The following is a 21,234-nucleotide window of genomic DNA, read 5'->3' on the forward strand; positions in this document are numbered from 1 at the left end:
TGTACACGGGGGAGGGAGGTTTCTCCTCCTCCTTCCCTCAGCAGCGCAGTCCGGACACATCGCGTACAAAAAGGGTCGTAGAAAGGCCCGAGGGCGGGGGAGCCTCTGGCCGCTCCTTTCAGCCCCCGGGGTGGTGGCAGGAACGCGGGGCTGCCCCTTTCCCCGGGGTCGCTGCCGCTCGGTTCTCGGTTTCCCCTCTCGGGTGCGGGGTTCGTGCGGTGAGCGGCCCGGAGGGCCCGGCCGGGTGATCCTCGGAGGGGCGGCGGGCACAGCGGGAAGGAGCCGGCAGCGAGGAGGAGAAGGAGGAAGGAGCGTCGGGCTTATAGGTGCGGGGTGTAGAAAGCCGGAGCGCCGTAAGTCTGGGAGCCCAGGACGAAGGGCGAGAGGACGGCGGGGCTGGGCAGGAAGGGCAGCTGGGCGGCGCAGACCAGCCCTCCGGCCGGGTGCCCGGCGTAGCTGCCGGGGCCGTGCATGGAGAGCGGGGTGCCCATGGGCGGCGAGTGGCTGAGGGGGCTGAGCCCCCCCGGCAGCGCCCCGCCGCCCAGCCCGGCCCCCGCCCCGCCGCCGCCGCCGCCGCTCGGCCTCTCCGGGCGCCGCGGGGCCGGAGCTGCCGCTGCTGCCGCTGGTGCTGCCGCTCTCCTCGCTGCACAGCTCCTCGTCGTCCTGCAGCTCGCTGTCGGGGCTGCGGCTCGGCCGGCTGCTGTAGTCCAGGTCGCACTCCTCGGCCTTGTAGAGCTCCCCGTCCTCTGCGGACAAGCGACAGCCGCTGTTAGGGCTCCTCGTCGCCCGGCCCGGCCCCCGCCCCGCCCGCCCCCAGCCCCGCCGGTGCGGCCCCGGGGCGCCCTGGGGGTTCCCCCACCCGGTGTCCCCGCTGCTCTTAGGACAGGGCTGCCCGGGTATCGGGGCTGCCCCTCCCGGCCCCCTCGGCCCCTCCGCCCTCCGTGGGGATGCGGCCGGGCCGGGCCCCTCGGGTGCGGAGCTGCTGCGGCCGCCCTGAGCCGGGGCTGGGCTGGGGGACAGTGCCAGGAGCTGTCAGCAGCGGCGAGGATGGGGCTCGGAACTGCGGCTCTGCGGCCGGAAAGGGGCTGTCCAGCCCGGGGAGGCTGTGCCAGCACTGCCCCTTCCGAGCCACCCACCTTCGGCAAGAGCCGGTGCCAGACCTGGCCGGGATAGGGGATGTTCCCCCTTCCCACGGCCACCAGCGCACCCACCAAACACCGACGGCTGGAAAGGCCTTTGGGGGGGGGCAGCAGGGCGAGCATCCCCGGGGTGCCCGGGTGTTCAGGTCAGAGCATGGAAAATGCGGGCGATCTCCACCGAACAGATGAGAACTGAGTCACTTTTCTCCCAGCCCCGACCCAGTGAGTGCAGACAAGCGTCCTGCAACCTGTAGGACCCGCTAGAAATTGCGGGGCGTAATTTTTTACAGCAACGATTTATAAAAAGTGCTTGTGGCTGCGCCTGCGGGGCAGCCTCGAGTAGAATTGGCGACGGAGATGGACGCCGGGCTTGTTATTTTAATTTTTTGTTTTTTGTTTTTGTTTTGTTTTTAGGGAATAGGTTAAATGGTAATTTAATGGGCAGTTTAAGCTGTTATTTTTAACATTAAAATAGTTTTACGATCGGCAATTGACGAGCGCTGTTTTCACTCTCATTTGGCCCGAAAGTCTTTGCATTCTTCGGAGGGGTTGGTACTTTTCTGGACAGAGCTACTTTTCAGAACACTTCTCCTAGATTAAGCCACCACTTGAACCAATATTAATTACGATGGGGAAAGAGAAGAATTAAATTTCGTGATTTTCAAGTTGTCCCAGATCTATTTCTGGCCACTGCCATAACATTTAGGCGACGTGATCGAAGGAGTCCATGTGTGGAGTGTCTGGGGAACTTGTCAGCGGGCGAAGCGCACCGCGCCGTGATGCCTCCAACATATTTATTTTGAGAGAAGAGAAGGGGTTGCATTTCTCTCCTTGTCTGGAGATAAAAGTGTGAGATTAACTGACAGGTTAACCTCGTCAGTCTTTCTGATCGCCCATATCTATTTAATATGACGAAAGTCGGATGAGTTTAGAGGAATAATTACTCCAGCTCCGCACTGCCTTTAAAAATCTCTTTTGAATTCTATTAGTGCCCCATTCCTACTTTTGTTTTACAGACGAAAAATGCGTCATGGCTCGGACTGAAGCAGATTCCAGACCTCTTTCACTGCCTAATTTTACTTGACAGAGTCCCGCTATGGCGAGGTCGGAAACCTCCCAGTCCTCTCTCGCCCCAGACACAGAGAAACTATTTTTCCTAAGCCGAGAAGTCTATCCCCTGTAGCTCGCGGCCTCTTCTTTCCCCTCTCTGGACACGGAAAAACTATGGATATTTTCCACAACGACAGCGTTTTCCCGGAAACCCTCCGTGATCCCCAGAGTCGCGGTGTTTAGAGGTGAGAAAGTTGGGATATTCGGACCCAGAAAGAAAAAGCAATCTAGAGCTTGGGTCGAATGCAATTCCCGATCAATAGCGAGCCCTAATAAGTGTAATAGGTTTTAATCGAGTAATTATCCGAATTTTGACCCTATAATTTAGATGTTAGGGAAGAGTTTGCAAGGTGCTTGAAAGAGATATGCACAATTCGATAATAGGATATCGATCCAAGCAGTCCTACATGCCACTCTGGGGCGATTTTCCCCATTATCCAGCCTCTTTACGCTGCTAAGCACATTTTACCTTAAATGTAATCGAAGGAATTTAATTGTTTTTCCAGAGATAACCAGCATTTTGTCACAATTAGTCTGATTTGTCCTAAAAAAGCCAAGGGGAGAGAGAAAATTGAATCTGTCGCCCAGAGCAACGGGCGGCAGCTGCGGGGGGAGGACGGGAGAGGGTCCGAGGCTGGAGAGAGGAGACACAAAGTCATAAACGCCTGGGGGGGCCCAGGCGAGGTGGGGGTACCAAGGGAGGCTTGTCGCACCCTCGGGGCCGGGACTCCAGCCCTCCGAAGCCGGAGGAGCCGCTTCCAAGTTGTTTGCCTGAGCCGGAGCTCACAGGCAGCTCTTGGCCGTCCCTGCGAGGAGGAGGAGGAGGAGGAGAATGAGGATGGCGGGGTTCCTGCACAGCCCAGCCAGGCCGGTATCCCTGGGGTCGATCCTGCCCCTCCCGGGGGTGCACGAGCAGCTCCGGAGCTCCTCCTCGGCGACGCGGGGAGCGGAGCCCGGCCAGCGCCGAGCCCCGCCGCCACCTCCGGCCTGTCCCGGGAGGATGCTCCCGGCTCCCCCCTTGCATCCTGACTCAGAATCCCCCCTCTCTACATCCAGCTCAGCAGCGCAGGGCGCGTTTTTCCCTCCCCGGAGCCGGCTGCCGGCAGCGCCCCGGTGCCAGCGGGGGAAGGATGAGGTGTCAAAGCATGCGAGACCCTGCTGGGGGAACGCGGGGCAGCCCCCGGCTCGGAGGGGCTCCGAGCCCTCAGACCTACTTACTGATCAGCTCTGCGGACTTCTTACACGCGTCGAAATCTTCGGCGAGAGCCTTTTGCTCGGCCAGTTCCGTCCCTGAGTCCTCGGGCTTATCCTCCGCCCCCAGCGTGAACTCGGTCCCCGCCGATTTGTACAAGCCCGCGCACTGCCGCCGCTTGCTGTTGAACTTGTTAGGGTCCAGGATGTCGAGCACGGAGAAGGAGGTGGTTCTGTGCACCACGGGCAGCGCGGCCACTGCCCCCTCTTGTCCGGGGGTGTTGCTCTGGCTGTCCCCTTGCCTGTCCCGGTTGGCAGGGCAGTAGAGCGGCAGCTCGCCGCCGGCCGAGAGCCGCTGCTCCCCGCGGCCGTCCATGCCTTCCCCGTGGCAGCCGCGGGGCTCCCCGCCGATGCCGGCCGCGGGGGCTGTCACCGCCGCCGCTGCCGCTGCCGGGATGGAGATGTCACCGACCTTGTCTCTGCTCACATTCATGACTCTTTGCAGAACCCCTCTCGGTTGCAACTTGTCCCCCCTGCCCTCCCCTCTTGCTCTCCCCCTCCTTCCTCCGGCGAAGTTGATCTGGAAACTCCTCCCCGGCTCCGCTCCGGCTCAGGACGAGTCGCTGCCTTCAGCTCCCCGGGGCTGCGCTGGGTCCGGCCGCCGGGAGCCTCCGGGGGAAGGCAGGGAGTCACAAGGTGATGCTCGGCTCAGAGCCTCCACTCAGCTGCTCCTTCTTCCTTCTCATCATCCTCGCCAGGCTGCCCAGGCGCTCCTGCCCCCCCTCCCTTCTCTCTCGCTCACACACACAGAGGCAAGGCTGTATCTTATTTATGCATTCATATTTAGCACTGGATTGTAATTGGCTACAAATTAATCCCTTGCCCATAATAGTCTGTAATCTTCATCACTGGAAGAGAGACGCGTTGAAAGTGTGTGCCGGGGGGAGGGGGGCAGAGAGGGAGAGAGCGAATGAAGGATGGTGTTGGCTGTGATATACTTGGCTGTCAGCTCTGTTTCAGCACACCTCCACTCATCTGGAAAGCATCTAAATAGCCTTATTTGGAGAAGTGGGAGGAGATGACGCTTTCTTTTAAATAATTGCGGGATCAATATAAAGAAGATATTATAAAGGGAAAATGGGAAGTTAAGGTCTTCCATCCCTAATAGTGGAGTTAGATGATCAAAAGGGGATTGTGTGTGTGTGTGTGTGTGTGTGTGTGGGCTCAGAGGTGTCAGCCCCCAGCACCTGTTTCCCTTCCCTGCTGGGTTTATTAAATTAGAACAAAAGGAAAAAATTATGGAAGGAGGTTTAGCAGTTGGAGCGAAGCTTGTGTCCGCGGACACACACACCCTCACACGCTTCTTTCTCCTCCTTAGCTAATTAATTAAAATTAAATCTCAAACGTAAGTGCCAGGAAAGTGCCAGAAGAAAATTAATACGTTTAAACGGCACAAGACAAAACACGACGATAAATAAATCCTGAGTAGCTGGGAGAAAAGGTCTATTCCTTCCCATGCAAGGAGTAAAGGTATAATCAGACCTAAGTTCCACTTTCGAAAAGTACTTTCTTATTATAAACGGTTTTAATTGTAGAAAATTAAGACATAGGAATAAAATTGTCAGTGAATTATATAGCATGTTTTCCCACCCCCTACCTAATTTCCTTCCCTTTCGTGTATAGTTGTGTGTTCTTTGATCATATCAATTTCATTCTTGTTTTGGACGCTCCAGTCGCTACTCAGTTTGAATTAGCTGCCAGGGAAAAAAAAAAAAAAAAGGGGGGAAGGGGCAAGGCAAACTGAACTTTGAAAAGCATAAAAGGAAAATTAGATTTTTTTTTGTCTTTGAGGCTGGTGACACATACAAGGACAGGTCCTTTGCAATTACCGCGGGCAATGATCCTTTAGAAAGCAGAAATTAAAAGTTGGGAGAAATAATGGGTAAAACAATCAGCTTGTAATTTTGGTAGGTCTTGGACATGATTAGTCCATCAGCGGGCTGGGCCCAGGGGAGTCCCGCTGAGCCGGAGCCCACAACAGCCCCCGCTCATATATTATACACCAGCCCTTAGATTTTAATCAGGCACCACAACAGTGTCCTTTCTCTTTTATGACTTTATTATGCTTTATCTTTAAATTATAAATCACCTCCTGGGTTGAAATGGTATGTATAATCTCCGATCATGTGTAGGTAATTACCTCTCCCCCTTGTCCTGACCTCACCGACGGGGCTGCCACGAACACTCAGAGAGAGCGAAGTTTTAATCTGCGTGTGCACACACTCACACGAGCCCACACCCTGGGGTTTGTTTGTTTGTTTGTTTGTTAACAGCTCCTCTTTCCTTCCTTCCTCCTCCTCCAGCCGTGCTCCTGGTCCCATCTTTTCATTTGGAAAAATTTTTCTCACATCACTCCTGCCCGCAGCGCTGGGATATTATTTATGAAAAATACACGGTGGTTTAGGCAGATGCCAGTGACTCGGCTGAATCAGATTCGCTGTCGTACTCGACTGTATCTATACTATTTGTACTTTTTTTTTTTGGGGGGGGAGGGGTGGGGAGAGAATGGGGTTATTTGGGGGCAGCGGTGGTAGGAATATTTTTTATATTCCTCTTAGGGAAAAAAAAAAAAAATAAAATCCAAATTGCAATTGACTCCTGTGCCCGGGCAGGGACCGCTCCCAGGCGTGGGGAACCCAGAGCGGCGACATCAGCACAAATCCACGGGTCAGCGCTGGGTGCTGGGAGCAGAAGGACCCCCATCCCTGGGGAGCACCCCCGGAGAGAGGACCCTCCTGTTCGCCCCGATGGCTCCCAGAAACCACCGGGCACCGGCAGACAGAGCCCCTCCTCCGGGAGCAGCGATGCTGGGCAGGTACTGCCGGCCCGGCCCGCCGGGACCCCGGCCCGCACGGCGCTTTGTTTGCCGGCGGTTTAAAGCCAGTGTTATAAAGATGTTCTATTGCTCCTAATCACAATTGATTGTCAATTAGAGCCTCATTTGTGCAATCTCCATCCATCTGCCATCTCTGGTTATCTGTTCACCAGAAAGTTAGCGCTGATTATGGGGCCCTAGATGAGTTGTGACATGTAATATCTCGCCAGTGGTCGGGCCGGGTGACCGGTCCCATCTTCCTCTCTTTCCATTTTCCTTGCAGGATGGTCCAGGAACAGCTTCTCCCGAGTCACCCGTCCGAGCGCCGCTGTCCTGCGGGAGCAGCTCAGAGGGTGCTGGGGGTGAGGGGCTGCCAGGGCCCCCCCAGACAGGCGGCATCGGCTCCGAGCAGAGCCAGGTCCGCCTATTTTGGGCCCAGAACCCTTGCCCTGCTGAGGAAAGCTCCCACGGAAACCTTTCCTTCTCCGAAATAAATAGGGAATCACACGGAACACCCTCGCGTCTTTACGAGCCTCCCCGCCGCAGCGATGGTTATCTCTGTAGTTAGGCTGAATTATACCTGCGGAGCGGTGATATTTCCAGAGCCTGAAGGCACCGGTGGCCAGAGCCTCTCCCGGGAGCCGCCAGCCCCGAGCCCCGTGTGCTCCCGGGGTGTCGCGTTTGAGGACGGGACCCGGTGCCTTGGCTCGGGCAGGGCAGGGCAGGGCAGGGCAGGTGAGACCCCCGAGGGCTCTGTCCCTGCTGCCCTTGGTGCCCGGTCACCCTTCACACCACGAGGGAGCCAGGCCGGGCACTCCGCGCGTTCCGGGGTGCTTTTAACTTTATTACTTAATACCTATTTTCAAATTATATTTCAGCGACATCCAGATCAACGAACAACCTTTATTTTTTTTATTTTTTTTTTCTTTTTGACTGTTCTCCAGCCATCCCTCTCCCCGTCCCTTGGGGTCTGGAGCTTCGGGTAATTAAGAGCATTTATCGCCTCGGTAAAACAATTTAGCAGCCCTCAGTGCGCCGAGAAGGTCACTCTGGTGGCTGCAGCAGGCGCGGAGGCTCCGCGTCCCTCCGCGCTCGGCGCTGCCCGCAGCCCCAGCGCAGCGGGGTCCCGAGTCTGCCCGGCTGGGGGATCAGGACCTCCCTTGGGCTTCTGGACTTGCCCATATTATTTCCAATTGCAATCGAGATCCAAGATTGATCTTGCTTTGAACGGGTTATTCTCGTATTATTATTATTACTATTACCACTATTAGTATATACTACTGCCTTTGCTTCAGGCAAGCGCAGGATCAGCCCCTGAGCCTCACTCGTGGCTCTTGGTCTCATCCTGATTTTGTGCCCCCCGGGTGTCTCCTCGTGCAGGGCAGAACCGAGGACCAGCGGTCACCTCGGGATTCCCCTCTCTCCTCGGGAAAGTGGGGATCCATCCACACCCCCCCCCCCCCCCCCCCCGGGAAAGGGGGGACCCCCCCCCCCCCCCCCCCCCCCCCCCGAACTAAAATCAGGGAATTAATTAACTCTACCCACGAAGGCAAATGATTTAGGGAGAAAAAAAGATTCTGAAGCAGATCTCGCCCTCTATCAATGCGGTGTCAGGTCCTCATAGTAGAAGATTTAAAAGCCCTGGGGATTCCAGGTTAGAGTAGTAATGAGCTTAATTGAGGTTAATGCTTCCTGCACAGCTCCTTGATTATTAAATTAATATTATCACACACATGAATCATAATTAGAAGTTTAAATAATGCTCTAGGGGAATCCTCGGAGGATCTATTAAACAGTTCTCTTCCTCTCTCCGGCTCCCTCCCTGCTCCCGAGGGCAGCCCCGGGGGGGGCTGAGGATGGGCGCTGCTGGAGGGGGGCGGAGGGGGTGATGCCCCGAGTGCCACCGCGGGGACAGAGACAGGGACAGCGCACTCACGGTTCCTCCTCGCCCTTCAAGCCTCAGCCCGGCGGATCCCCGTTTAACCAGGCGCTCCTCCCCGCCCCCCGCCTCCTAATTTGGGCGCTTATCTCCCAGCACCCGGGAGTTTATATAAAATACTAATAAAGTGCCTTGTTGTCACTTATCGCCGCTGGGATCGGCTCTGCAGGGGCTTTTTCACACACCTCGCCAAAGCCGATCCGTTTTGCTGGCAGGAGGCTGGAGGTGCCGCCGAGAGCATCCCGCCGGGATGCGGGGCAGGGAGGGGGGACAGCGGGGAGATCGCCCCGTGCTTGCCCCGGTACCAACCCCAGCTCCCAGTCCCGCGGCTCCAGCCCCTGGCGCGGCCGTGACACGCGTGGGAAGCAGCCGAGGATGGAGGTGCCGTTCCTGGCTGGGAGCGCCCCCGATCCTGCCCCCATTTCCCTGCCCGGGTGCTGCAGCACCGGGGATCCACACACGCTGCGAGGACAAGCGGCTCGATTATTATTAGTATTATTTAATATTATTATTATTATTACTACTATTTCTAAGGGAAGATTGAAAAGGGGGGGAGAAGCAATGGTGGAGGGGGCACACACAGCCCCTCTGTATCGTGGGGGCCGTACATGTAAAGGGAAAAATAAAATAAAAGAGAAATCAGAAGGCCGGCACACACGCAGCTCTCTCTTGCTCTCTCTGTCTCTTTCTATTTATTTTCCTCTCTGTTGCTGAAACATATTGAAGGGGGAGAAAAAGGAAACATTAAGATCAACTGTGAGCCTTGCCGACGGTTTAACGATTTCAAATGAGCTCTGACTCTGGTGAAAATCTGACAATTACCCATCAGGATGGCAGATGATGGTTAAAATTACCAGAAATCAATATTCTCACCGGGTGTCCCAGCCTGATAAGAGAGACCAAGACAATGTTGACTATTAAAGTCGACAGCTTGAGATATTACACTATTAGTTATGCTATTTTTAATAATCTATAATATTTGGGCTATAATTAATTAATTATACGGGTCAGATAATATCTGGGGCTGGAATGAGGTCTGAAGGGTCTATTAAGGTTGGTAATGAGAAAGGAGAAATCTAATCTAAGGACGAGGAGCCGTGAAGTAACAAATATACAACAGACTTCAGATAGAGCGAGAGGGAAGGAGAAGGGCTATTGCAGACTCAGTGCACACACCTCTGCTCTGCTCATCTCCCAGCCAGGGGTGCTGCCCCTGATAGCATCTCCCCCTGCTCCTTTATGCAGGTACCCACTGCTCCTGGAAGAGGCCTGACTCTCACTGGGATGCTACAGTCCCTGGGAAAGCAGGGAAAGGAAAAGATTGGATGTGTATTAAGGAATTAATGCTAGAAAAAAGGGGAAAAAAACCCCCCCAAGAAACTAACAAGTTATCTGTATCCATCCTGCCCCTGGCCCTAGCAGCAAATTCCTCTTAACATTGGGATGTGGGGACACTTCAGGCAGTTCATGAAGTTCCACCCTCCTTTCAAATACTTCTCTTCTCCCTGCTCACAGGTAGGGTCTGACATTGTCCCTGGCACCTAAACAGCCTTCAAGCAGTGGCTCCTGATGTATCTCTACATCCCAATGGCACTAATGGCACATGAATGTGTGTGTAAACATCAGTGTCTGTGAATATATTATATAGGGATATATAATATAATGTATGGATTTTTTCTATAGGTACAGATGTTTATATAGGAATGTAAAGAAAATATACATGAGGAAGAGTAAAAACACTGCATTGTAATGCACATCTATAAATACATTTATTTTTCTATCTCAAAGTGTTAATGTGCATTGCATGCATCAGGAACATAAAATGGCTTCCTTCCCTTCCCTGCAGATGAACTCCAAGCCAGACCCTGTCCATTATAAGCTCACTCCTTGCTCAGCGTTACTAACCAATATTCTAGGTGTGACACTCAAGGCTTTACCTATTTTACATCGATTATAAAAATCGCTCCTTCTGCTGCTACGATAATCCTTTTTCTAGGGGTGTATTATTTTTCATATTAGTTCTACCCTTATTAGTTACAGGAGGATGTGTTGAACAACATCCTTTTGTACAGAATGATGAAAACCACATTTTCTAGTTATGCTTAGATTAGCCAGGGTACTAATCCTTTCTTTTCCCAAGTAACATCTTAATTCCATAATTTTCAAGAGGCCTCTCTTGGTTGTACTTTTCTCAGCATTCTATTTATAAGGTAGTCCTTGTTGAGGGCTGGAAACCACTGAAGTATTAAAAAAACCTCTTGCAATGGCAGACATCTTTCTGAGACAACTGTTTGATACAGTTCCACAGGATTTGTTCCTTCCCCAGTTACCTCTGTTGGTTGAAACTCAAAACCAAGTCTGCATAAGATGCTCTGCTCCATGTCTCCTTTGCATCCAACATGGATATTTCCCTCTTTTTCCTCAGCCAGAGCCTAACCAAGGCTGTTACAGCATGATGAGGTGCCAATCAAAGGCAAAACTGAGAAGCTGCTGGATCGACATGGGAAACAACTTCTTCAGGCATTGCTCACAGCCCCTCAGGCAGGAGCAGCCCTGAGGGCAGGTCCTTACCCAGCAGATGAGGAAGGGAGAAAAAAAGTTCTGTTTCTTTCATTATTTTGTATGTATAGGAGTAAACTAACAAGAAGATCTAAATGGTTTACTCCTAATGTTTATAGAAGAGGTAGCAGTGCTGCCAGGACCTAGCAGTTGTGATGATGGGTTTGTGGAAATGTCTCCAGCTCATCAGTGACTGTGTGATTTTCAAACACTGCCAGAGATTGGGAAGTGTGATTGTGCATGGGGCAGTTGGAGGGAGCTGGCACCAAGTCCCCAAGGGTCTGAGGTCAGGAGCAGAGCAAGAAGCCAAAACAGCAGCCTAACCACTTAATTGCTCAGTAGGATAAACCTGGTGAACTCAATGACAGCTGCCACATCCCTAATTTGCCCATATTGGCAGGTTGCTTGTGTTGCCAATACTCTGAACTCCAGAAAATGGTGCCAGGGTCTTTACATAGTCAGGTCCCAGTTTTCTGGGAAGTTCAACATCCCAGGATTCTCTCACCTGCTGCAGAACTTCTCTGATGTCCCCAAAACACTGCTTGTGGTGAAATTTGTTTTGGAAGGGACACAGCAGGCACACAGGTTGTTCACACAGTTATGAATTGAATCCCTCTTGTCAAAGACAACCTCAGATGAGTGAGCAGCACTCATCTCTTGTGATTTTAGCATTTAGAAATGCAGGTGATAAAGATATGAGACACACTGAGAATAAAAAGATTACCCTTTTAGATCTAATCTAGAGAGTTAAGTCAAGGGGCAGCTCTATAAACTGGTGCAAATTAGGCTGGCTGTGTCAGCTGATTTACACAGGAGGGGGCTGAATGCAAAATTGCCTGATGCTTTTATTGTGAGACCTTGTTGATATTTGAAATCCTGCTCCTGTCAGTACTGAGAAACTTCCTGCATATTCAAGTAAGAGTGTTGAAGGCACTACCCAAAGTGCTTTTCTGACTGGGTTGGAGTGGTTTAAAGCAGGCCTGGCATGCAGTTACTCCTCTCTCAACACTATGGTCCCAGCTGAGTGGTGGTAATTCACTATTCAGCTCCATGCTGGGGAGGAGGGAAGGAAATTTTTTAGGCTGCCTAAATGCAGGTTGAAAGCATGTTCTCTTATTTATAGCCAAACCAAGTGGGTATATTGAAGCATTTTGCAACTATTTTCTCTGCATTTAGAGCAGGTGCAAAAAACCTGCATTAGGTAAGAAGCAATAGAATTGCTGTGGTACACAGAAATGTTTCTTAATTTAGGCATTTGGATGTCAAATGCAAGTTAGGACTCACATTTTAGCTGTTTATTCAACACGAAAATATGGACCTGAACTCTCAGCCAGGAACCTTGGAACCTGAATCAGATTGATTTATAGTTTATTAACTATTTAAATTAAAATCTGTAATATTCATCAAGCAGTTGGATTGATTGCTGTAAAAGATCCAGATAATGTTGGCTGATATGTATATGCTGGGAAAATTACTGGACACCTGACACATGGTATCTGCATTGTCAATCCTACAGGATGAAAAATTTGTGGAATCCATTGGTCAGGAATCCTAAATGGGAAGAAAAAACACCATAAAGTGTGTAAGTCAGTGGCTGGTAATAATGTGACATTTGGAAGGTACCATTTATGATATCAGTGGGACATCAGTTTGAGAAGACTAGGGGAAACCAAGGAAATGATTTTCAGAAAAGATGTAAAACTAACAGCTTGAAGTTCAAAGTAGCAAATAATCCTGTCCTGTCCCTAAATGCAAAAAAAAAAAAGAAAAAAAGAAAAAAAAAGAGTAGTTAATTGAGTAATATTTATTGTACTTTGTAGTGAATCAACAATACCCAGAACACGAAAAACAAGTGTCAGCCAGTACAGTAATTGCAGTTACAGAAATAACAAACAGAACTATACCCTCAGCTATTTATAACTGAACTGCACTGGGCTTAGCTTAGAAACTAGTATCATTCTGTAAATGATCTCACTCTCCACTAAGCAGAGCTGTGTGTCAGACCTGGAGTCCTTGCTCCAGTTTAACATCTGTTCAGGGAAAGCAGCACTTACTCCTGTTTTTATCACTGGATGATGGGAATATAACTACAGCTGTATCTATAACATTGGTTTGATAAGCATATCACACATTGAAGGAGAAGAAATCATAAATAGATCTAGAAGTTTGTCTGGAACAATGGTTCTTTCCCATAAATGACATTTACTCCCATTTTCTGGCTATTGAAACAACTGCAGACACAGACAAGAATAATCTGTACCTGCAGTTGAACAAGGACTGGGAACAAAATTCCCAGCTCTCAGATCCTCATAATAAACTTAGCATGGAAAGTACATCAGAATAGACTGGGATGGGAAAGATTCCCCAAATTACAAGTCTTGTCTTTCAATTCTGCTGTCCAAAACTTAATTGTCTATTCCACATTAGTTGTCTCGGCTGGCACCTTAATTATTGCATAGAAGAAAATGTTTCCATGGGGCATTTCATTCCACCTGTCTTGGATACCTTAGGATCCAAGGCACACAGAAAAATCACACAGGTGATAAGAAGCACCATTCCTTCTGCCTTTTCAGGAGAGAAACCAGTCCAGGTTCCTGTTTGCATCTTGCTGTTCAAACACACAGGTACACACAACCATTTCCCAAGTTAGTTTTGGGAGACTGAGTGAAGGGCAGAAGTATTTTTGAAACTGATGTTTCTGACACGTTCTTTTTGCCTTAGTCCTACTTTTATTTCCAAACTGTAAAGATGATGGGTTTGTACCAGACACGTGTCCCTCTTAGTGGGCCATCAGTTGTGTCCTACAGCTGTGTCCATCAATTGTGATTTTAAGCCTCCCTGAAATCAAAGGGAATCTTGGTGCTAGTGGACACAGGCTCAGTTCAAACATTGTTTCCCTCACATCTCCATTTAATTTTTAAGCGAATCAATTGCTGTAAAGCTGATGACACATGTATCTTTATTAGACTGCCCCAGTTATCAGTACAGGTTCACTTTGTACCCCCTTGGGTTGCCAAACACAATCTGTTTGACTGATGTCAGGTCCATTTCTGTGCATGATCATTCTTCCAGCAGTCAATACCGAGGTTTTTTAAGTTATTGACCAGACAGCTATTGGATGAGGCAGGGCCACATGGCCTACTGACCCAAAATACCGTAGCAAAAGTGGGGAAGATATGAAATCAATAACTTTATTGAAACAAATATCCGAGCCGACACCTTCTGCAGAAGGATTAAACGAAGAGGGCTCTGGTGGAAATGGGTCAAGCTGTGCATGGCTGATGCATGTAGGAATTCAGGCAGGCTAATGGGAATTCACACGGGAGGGAGGGAAGCAAAGAAGCAACGTTTGGTCCAGCATCAGGATCACAAAGCTGTGCAGTCCAGCCCAAGGACACACACAGGGGCTGAGGGACCAGGGTGTTCCTGGAATGACACTGCTGAGGACACTCCGTTTCTGCCCTGGTCCTTCCATAACCCCACCAGCTGCACCGAGGGGCTGCCCTGTGTGTTTGCAGTGGCTGGGAGCTCTGAGGGGCACTGCCTGCCCTGGGCTGCCTGGCAAAGTGTTGATCATCAGTTTCCATCACTGACTTTGGGGAGGGGCTGTAGGTTCTCAGTGACACCCAATTTCTGGCAGCCCCTGGGGAGTTAGATGTGTACAGATATATTCTGTATCTACCTGGTCTTGCATTTGAAGCTGCTTGCATGGCTTCACAAGGATGCAGAAACGCTCTTAAACCCACACTCCATGCATAGGCACATGCTTTATTTATTTGGTTATTGTTTCAGATTTCATGGGTATTTTAAACTAACTAGCATAGCCTTGTCATCATTAACATGTGCTCAGTGATTATGGTGCTTCTACAGTGTTGCTTTTCATCCTAAATGCTTGATCAAAACCTCAGCCCTTTAGGTGAATCCAAGCATTTCTTAAAGCAGAAAATGTTGTTATCAGCACCAGTTAATACATAAAATCTTGCCATCGCTTACTGTGGAGCCGCAAGAAAAATAATTTAATAAAATAAGTTACTTTATTTTCTCAAAAATAACATTTTGTGAAATGGTTGTGAAACACAGAGAAAAGAGAGAGTGAAGAAAAGCTCAATAAACAGCCATTTTATTACTGTTGCTAGAAATAAAATAAGGGTAAGGGAGACTTGGCTACTGTTTTATTGTAGCCGTGAATTCACTTCTTTCATTTAAGTGTCTGTCACATTAGTAGAAAAATACAGATCACTCTGAAGTGTGTACACTGGCAGTGACTATGCCCATTTTTCATTTTAAATAACTTTCAGCTATTTTTTCCTCTCCACAGTTGGAGGTGGAAGGCTGGTATAGGAAGGGGTTCAAAATAAAAGCAGCATTTTTTCGTGGGCTTTGGATGAGAATTTGTCACAAGTGGCTTTGCTCAGTCCCCACTGTAATACATTCTCAGTTTAATTGAGGGAATTAAAATGAAAAGAATTAGCTTGAATATATGTGCTTTATTTAATACTGCCACAATATGTTAAACCTAATAACAAACCCAATTATTCCCAAATCGCTTCTCACTATTGAATGTGTGTTTTGAGAGCTGAAATGAATTAACTATGAAGTCACTTTGCATCAGTATTTGGTGTATGTCAAACATTTCTCTCTCTACCACAGTGCTGGCATGATGGCTTTTAAGTCATCCCTAGCAGAAATATGTAAGTTGAGCTGGATTAGCTGAGGATTGAAACGACTTTAAAATGGGTTTGTGAAATAATTTTTTAAAAAAAATATATTTACACCATAAACAATACTAAGCTTTTATTTAATACATGTGTTTGGGAGATGAACTTGAAAAAGCCCAGTCATAGGAGACATGTAGGAATTAGGATAGAAATGAACTCAAACTCCAAACAGGGGTTAGGTTCCTCCAAAGCATGGTACATGTTTCCTGCTCACATATGACACCCCTGTGGCACTTGCTGTTAAATGAGTCAGGTGCACTGGCAGCCCTGAAATCCCCTGGGCTGCCCCCAAACCACCGTGGGCAGCAGGGCAAGGGGGAGGATTCTGCCCTCCTACATCCCTTTTGTGCGATCCCAGCTGCAGAGCCGCATCCAACTCTGGGCTCCTCAGCACAGGAATGATACCCACATGTTGGAGCCCTCCAGAGGAGACCACCAAGGTGATCAGAGGGATGGAGCATCTCTCCTGTGAGGAAAGGCTGAGAGAATTGGGTTGTTCAGCCTGGAGAAGGCTTCAGGGTGACCTAACTGTGGTCCTCCAGTACCTGAAGAGAGCCCACAAGAAAGAGGGAGAGGGACTTTTTACAAGGGCAGGACAAGGGGGAATGGCTTTCAGCTGAAAGAGAGTAGGTTTAAATTAGATATTAGGGAAAAATTCTTACCTTGAGGGTGGTGAGGTTCCTTACAGGAACTGGCTGCTCAGAGAAGTTGTGGATACTCCATCCCTGGCAGTGCTCAAGGACAGGCTGGAAGGGGCTTGGAGCAACCTGGGCTAGTGGAAGGTGTCCCTGCTCCTGGCAAGGGGTAGAAACTAAGTGGTCATTAAATGTTGCTTACAACCCAAACCATTCTATTGCTCAAAACTCTACCAAATGTAATGAAAAGCAGCAGAAAATTACAAAAATGGGCTTCAAAGTTATATTAAAATAGTAAAGAGCATCAATAATGTTATGGTAGTGAATATCTCTGTAATGAGTCATCAGGGAGGGAACATGCAGCCATAGAATTTGTTTTTTTTTGTAGAGACTCACCTCAATGAGATGTTTTACTGTAGCTTCTTCAGAGCTTGACTGTGAGCTGGTGTATTTTTTAACACACTCCAAATCTTTCCATATTCTCTGTCTCTGTGTGGAAATATGTCTGTACTTCATCCCAATTCAGTAATAACAACTCTGTGTTTCTTGGCTGGTTCTGGCTGTTAAATTTCTTTGGATTTATGGGTTGTATTGCTTTGGATTTACAGAAAAAAAGCTATGTTCTGATGTTATAAATACACATGAATGTGGTTTTCTAAAAGAGAGCCACCAGCTCTCAGCCACAGCCTACTATTCTTTAGAAACTAATCCTCTTTATTATTTCAAAGCAATGAAAGCAAGACAGTCATTAGAGGAGTTTTTTATGCCACTTTCTGTGAAAAATGGTCCCTGAACAAACAACAGATTTTAGAGCTTGATTAAAGCCAGTCTGAGAATGGCATCTGAGCTCTTCCTTAAATTAGCAGCTCCTTCCTAGAGTTACCAACCCTCTGTTAGAAGAAGAGCAGGGAATGCCAACCTTATTTCTGACCTGAGTTGTTTTTGTCTCAGTTCCACCTAGTGGCCCAGGTTTTGTTTTTCTCCATTATAAACGAATCTCTGGCATCTGACAGTTTTCCTTCAACTTTACTTTCATGGCATATTTTATATGGAATTATTGTTTCTGAATACTCTCTGCCTGTTTTCTACAGTAAGCTGGTGACAGAAGCACTTTAGTATTGTTATAATAATGCTTTAGTATTGTTATAATAATGGGGATCTGGCATGGCATAGACCTCTCAAATTTACACTCATATTTACATATGCACTTTTATTTCTTCAAAAAGTCTTTCTGAAAATATGACTTCTTCATGCATATTTCAAAGTTTTTAGTGTCTTTGAGCCCAGCTTCATAGCCCTGCTCCTTGTCTTGCCCCCACTGTAGCTGCTGACAGACTTTGGTTCAGAAGTTTGGTCTCAGGCTGCTGGTGGGAAGCCCTCAAGAGGACTGAACTTTGTTCAGGGCTATCTGAATTAAATTATTTATAATGAGCATGCCTGACAATTAGGTAATGCTAACCACTGGCTGGGGGTGTGAAATGAATACATTATACTCAAAAAGGGGGAAGAAGTGGTGATGTTTGTGCAGCAGGCACTGTTTGCCAAGCCACAGTATTTACATTTGGTACCTCTTTGGCTTAAATGTTTATACCTTAACAGATATTTTCTCAAGATTGAGAGACTGCCTGATATAATAGCAGGTAATCTGTACTGAACCTGAGCTTCAACTGATTACCAGGCTTGCCTGAATTACTATTTGCTATTACAGTATTTTAGGAACCTGTAATATCCACCATTACTTTCTCTTGTGAAAGTCCTTAGACTGACTTGCCGTTGCCATTTTTCCCTCTCAGGCAAATAAATATCGTGGTGAATCCAATACAATCAGCAGAGTGTAACCAGAGTGTATGAATTTTTTTGCACAGATAATTAAAGCCCAATGTTCTCCACTGTAACAATTACAAGTACTTGAGAAAACAATGACAAGGTCATTCTGTGAATGCAGCCATCAATCAGGGAATTCGCTGCCTTAATAAAACAATAACTCACTTGTTTAGAAACCAAGGCACAAAGGAAATGACAACAAAATTGTTTCCTTGGACATATGTTCCCTTTATCACATCAATGTGGAGCAATAGCACAAATAGTGTGTTTAGCTAATTAAGACCAATTTCTCCTATCTGCCCCAGGTGCCTTAAGTTGTGACTAAATCTCTGTGTTGGAATAGAAAAGGCCACTTGGATTGTGTGTGCACACGTGGAAGAGTCTCTCTTTTCCTTTGGGAATGATGTGGCAAATGGTGGCAAATGTCCTCTATGGACAGCCCAGGTCAGTGCTTGCTGTGCTTCCCCAGCAGCACCCACAGCACCCAGGGTTACAGATGTGTAAATACAGATGTGGCTCAGTTGTCCAGCATCACACAGCTGCGATAATTGATGCTCAGGCATGGCCTCGGATTAGAAAGGGAGTTTTTGGAGCTTTTTTAGTGCCATGGTCTGGGATGAGGATCTGCCCCTCTGTAATCTGAATAGACTGTGGCCAGTGGTCACCCTGTCATGTGTGACAGGGTCCCCATCACAGGAACTTGTATGCTGGAATGCTCCTTGCTCTGGCTCAATGTAGGTACGTCAGCTGCATCTCTCCTGCTCTTGAAGCAAACTCCCTGGGCTGTCAGTAGTGCCTGGGTCTGCACTGGAAAGATGCTCAAGAACTGCAGAATTTCTTAGAAGTGAAGCTTAAAAAAAACAGCTGAGGACCATATTACTCATTTGGGAGTAGACTGATCCATAGGCTAATGGGTGTGTTGAAGGGCAAATAGTGTACAGGTAAGGGAAACATCCATTTTTCTGTTGATGGAAGTTGCTGACTGCCACTGAACTGCTTTTCAAAACAGCATGAGTTATCTCCTGATAACCATGTCCTGGCAATGGTGAAATGCAGCATCCCTGCACAGAACTTTTTGATTTGTAAGTTTACTTTTGAAATGATTGTTCATTTTGAGAAGGGGGTATCATGTTATATACAATAGAAACAGAGGAAAATACAATGAAATGTTCAATTTGAACCAAAGCAGTTGTGAGGTGTGACTCACAACATGTGTGTTAATCAGTTAATAATTCATAGTTCCCACCTTCACTTCCCACATTTGAACCTTGACCTCACCCAGAAGTGGAGAATTTTCTCATTGACTTCCTTGCCAGGGGCCAGGCTGAGAGTTTGCTGTTAGAAAAGCCCAGGTACAAACTTATAACTTCCACTATTTGAGTACAGGCTAAAAAGTGGAGAATGTGATCGTGAAGGAGAAGTCTGGTTTCTTTTATGTAACAATTGTAGAATTAATTGATGTTTTTAATTTATTTTTATGAATGTAATTATAAACTGATATCTCAGAGACTGAAAGCTGCTTTTATGTTATATACAAGTAGCTACAAAGGTAATTTTGCAGGCTCCTATGTTTAATCATTTGCATTTGTACTCATTACTGCATACGTATGACAGAACTGAAGTGCAGAACTGTATTTCTAAGGCAACAGTAATTTTTTCAGACACTAATTAAGCCCATTAAAAGTACTGATCTTCTCATGCTCACATTCACAGAATAAAGGCATCAAAACAGCAATTTGGTGTGTTGGATGGGAAATTACTTTTTTTTTTTCATTTTATGTCATGCATTTGCAAATATGTCTTCTTGAACAACTCAGGGCCAAATTCAATGAGATTCTCCTGGGACTGGACATGATGAATTTGAAGAGGGGCACAGAGAACTGTGTCACTGTCATATTTTCTAAAAAATCAGTTCGCCAGGATTTCTTCTGCTGGGAAGTTGAGAAGTCTCAGAGAAAAATGTAAATAATAATTATCTGATTCACTTCTCCTGTGTTTGGCTGCTTTGGAATGTGGTCTGAAGCTTGCTAAGAACATGGAGTCAGATTCATCAATTCCTCCTCCTCTGTCCTGGGGACCCCAGAACCTGCCACAGAACTGTGGCAGTAGTGATGGATCAGCTGTGTAGATGACCTTGGCTTCACAAGCTCCCCTCAGCTCCACAGACCCTTTGACTCCTGTGCTTGTTCCAGGCACTCTCACCTCACCCTCGTGGCTGTGTGAGAATACTTTCCCCTACCAAAGCCACTAAAGAGTTCAAGAAATGCTTTCAGTCTCCATTTGGGGAGCCTTACCCAGCCAAGAGCTGCTGACTTTGCAAGGTCCACCGAAAGCACAGATCTGCAGTGCACAGTGAGGGCAGCTGCAGGTGCTGGTGTCCTGTTCCCAGAGGCTCTCCCAGCCCTGGAGAACTGGAATGTCACTAACAGGCCACTGTTATTTTTTGGCGAGCCGCTGAACTGCTGGCTCTGTCTATATTTAGTGGTGGTGTAACTTAAATCAAAGCCCTGACGTTATTAACAGCATCGTGGACATTTAATTGGATTTAAGAAACACACTCAGGGCTAGACTCTCTTCTCACTCACACCTGGGCAGCTCTGTTAGGACAGATGGGTTTGTCTTCTTTTTTTCACAGATGAGTTTTGTCATTCAGCTCCACCTAAACTCAGATTTTAAAAATGCACTGTTAGGTTTAATTTGGGGGAGAGTAGTGGGAACTGTGGCCTGTGGAGTGGAGCTGTGCATTCAAAACATGGGCTCGGAGAGTAATTCAGGTTAGAAGGGACCTGGTGAAATCTCTAGTCCTACCTCCTGATCAGAGTCATATCTGGCCAGTTTGCTCACAGCTTTATCCAGTCTTGTTTTGAAAACTTCCAAGGATGGAGGCACATCCTCCCTGGGTGTCTGTTCCCCTGCTTGACTGTTAAAAAATTCCTGATAATTTTCAGTCTATCTCGTCTCCTCTTGTGCCTCTTATCTCTTGTCCTCCCACCAAAAATTTTTATAAAGCATCTGACTCCATCATTTCAAGGACCTCCTCACAGCACTAGAAAACCTGTAATTCACACCAGTCCCAAAGGACAGCTGGGGTAACATCAGCTTCTTCTCCCACAAAAGCTTGGATTTGGACCACATACTCTTTCAAGGTCCCTTCCAGCCTGGGAAGTTTAAAGTGTTAATTTTCTTTTGCAAGTTCTCTCAAGCTAGCAGGTGCCCCTCTCCCCTAGTTTAGTCCAACCTTCTC

General features: G+C 47.9%; 1 protein-coding gene across 1 annotated transcript; it reads right to left on the bottom strand.

Moving 5' to 3' along the window:
* Positions 1 to 320: 320 nt before the first annotated feature.
* Positions 321 to 3,933, bottom strand: NKX1-1 (NK1 homeobox 1). The gene is made up of 3 exons (XM_041486070.1): positions 3,464 to 3,933; positions 2,913 to 3,055; positions 321 to 1,234 (listed from the first exon to the last, which is right to left on the bottom strand). Exons 1-3 carry the CDS (start codon positions 3,931 to 3,933, stop codon positions 321 to 323), a joined length of 1,527 nt encoding a protein of 508 aa, XP_041342004.1.
* Between the last annotated feature and the right edge of the window lie 17,301 nt (positions 3,934 to 21,234).

Source organism: Pyrgilauda ruficollis, unplaced genomic scaffold (assembly GCF_017590135.1).
Source record: "Pyrgilauda ruficollis isolate IOZ18807 unplaced genomic scaffold, ASM1759013v1 scaffold1, whole genome shotgun sequence".
NCBI lineage: Eukaryota > Metazoa > Chordata > Aves > Passeriformes > Passeridae > Pyrgilauda > Pyrgilauda ruficollis.

What these genes read in the sequence shown, in the direction of transcription:
- NKX1-1 (XM_041486070.1), bottom strand. Translation starts at nt 3,933, where the DNA reads ATGAATGTGAGCAGAGACAAGGTCGGTGACATCTCCATCCCGGCAGCG. An exon ending in TCCGCAGAGCTGATCAGTAA is followed by an intron (nt 3,056 to 3,463) that starts GTAGGTCTGAGG and finishes TCCTCCTCGCAG; the next exon opens with GGACGGCCAAGAGCTGCCTG. An exon ending in TCGCCTGGGCCCCCCCAGGC is followed by an intron (nt 1,235 to 2,912) that starts GTTTATGACTTT and finishes CCCCCCCCAAAG; the next exon opens with GCCTTTCCAGCCGTCGGTGT.